At 34.0% G+C, this 1935-nt stretch overlaps 1 protein-coding gene across 1 annotated transcript in view; it reads left to right on the plus strand.

The window, feature by feature from the left end:
• Positions 1-595: 595 nt before the first annotated feature.
• LOC105272905 (sialin) overlaps positions 596-1935 on the plus strand; it is a gene marked incomplete in the record, with an annotated part of 4748 nt that continues 3408 nt past the window's right edge. The window contains 2 exon segments of the mRNA XM_011315137.1: positions 596-700; positions 1700-1905. Of these exon segments, the coding sequence (XP_011313439.1) occupies positions 616-700; positions 1700-1905 (291 nt within the window).

The raw sequence follows: 1935 nt of genomic DNA on the forward strand, positions 1-1935 counted from the left end.
TTATTCGGGATAAACAATGAATTCTTTATTTGTTCGAATTATCTTTTTAAATGTAAACGAGAGTATTCGAGGAGATATTTGAGGAGATTATGTTATACGAAAGCATATTTCGTTCGAAAAAAATTATTACGCACTCTACGAATCTGACTAGCTTCGAAAAAAAATTTTAATGCAAGTATTCATAAGCGAAATATAATCCATGTAATTTATAATCGATTTGTAAATAAAATCTAAATTATAAATTAATATTAAGTACTCATAATAATTCCGAAAAAATTGATAATGGAGAAAATCGAATTTCAGTCCTCCGAGAATATAATATATTCTAATATATATTTATATTATTTGATACATTTATAGAAAACAGTTATTGGAGACGAAATTAGATGTGAATATAGAACAAAAAATCTCGGATTTGATAAATTTATTTACTTTACATCATAATCATCAGTAGTCAGTTGATCAACTGAAACTTCCAATGTCGTGTAATCAAAGTCTCAGTGATACGCGTGTGTGTGCAATTCAAATAGACTCATCAGAGCTTACACTTTTGATAAGGAAAAAATAGGGATTGTGTCCATTGTGGAAACGACGCGAGTGTCTGATCATTGTGAAATGGCAGACTTCGTTAAGAGAGGTAGTGTACAGCTCGTCAAGAGGAGCAGTGTTCAGATAAGACAAGCTGCCAAGGAAGTACGAGGTTTGTAATTCAGTACCAGAATAGTAAAGGATGAATTTCGCCTAAATCGTAAGTTTTTAGGAATATCATCGAACCTAACAGAGATACTGAAATTTTCATTACTACCTTTCCGATAGCTTTCAGTCTACTCTCCAAAAAAGATTTCACTGAAAATTTCGCTATCTCCCTTAATTTCATTTCATTTCAACATTTCCACTTGTTTGTCTAGGCTAATCGATTTAGTTAATAGATCACTTTTGCAGGAATATCTTTAAAAATAAGGGAGACAGCGAAATACTTGATAAATCTTTTTTATAGTTCTGATTTCGCTTAACAAAAGAAGTTCCGAGAAACATTTGCATATCTCCTTTATTTTCGTAGATATTTCGCAAAAAGGGACTAGGGAACACGAAATTTTGTCACTGTTTACTTCCTTGGTACTGAATTTTTTTATTTAAATCACCCGGAGAGATTTTACGAGCGGATTATTTTTTACTGTTTTCAATAGGATTTGGTGGAGAAATTGTTTAATTGATAATCTTAAAAAATGGGGGATATGAAGATGAATTTTGTGGAATGAGGCCCTGGGGTATCCGTGGAATGCCTCACTCAAGTGAACTTGAGGGAATAGACGGAATTAACTCGGTGAATTGTATTTGTATTTTGAGATAACGTGAGGTGGCTCCAGTTAAATTATTGTTCAGCGCAAATATTATTCCCGCGTCGCCTAATTACGCAAGAGTAATGTGGAGAATACGATGTGCTGTTGAGTGAGGAAAATAATTGTGATGGCTACGAATATTTTGGAAATTGGTGCTCCACTTCCAGTAAAGGGTTATTAGGGTTAAAAAAAAAAATTTGATTGAAACCATTTCAAAGAAATCATCAGATTCGTCAGATCAGGAATGGAATGGAATTTTCAATTCAATTTCGAATTGTCAGAAATTTTAATCCTTTTCATTTTAAATTTCAAGAGTAATTTTTATTACTGTATATTGATGAAGAATAAAATTGTTTCAGCGGCTGTGAGAGCACGACACATAGTAGCTGGCCTCGTAGGAGTAGGTTTTGCTCTCTGCGGTGCAGTGGAAGTCAGTTCTTCAGTTGCTCTACTTGCAAATCTCGAGGACAATCATGCAATCATCGATACTTCTTGGCATTGTGACATGCTCGTCAACGTCAGTAGTCGAAATCGCACAGAGGATGTCCAAATCATTGCCTTCGAGGTAACACCACCGAGTATCAATCAACAAAAT

The sequence above is a fragment of the Fopius arisanus genome, unplaced genomic scaffold (genome assembly GCF_000806365.1).
Source record: "Fopius arisanus strain USDA-PBARC FA_bdor unplaced genomic scaffold, ASM80636v1 scaffold00400, whole genome shotgun sequence".
Classification (NCBI taxonomy): domain Eukaryota; kingdom Metazoa; phylum Arthropoda; class Insecta; order Hymenoptera; family Braconidae; genus Fopius; species Fopius arisanus.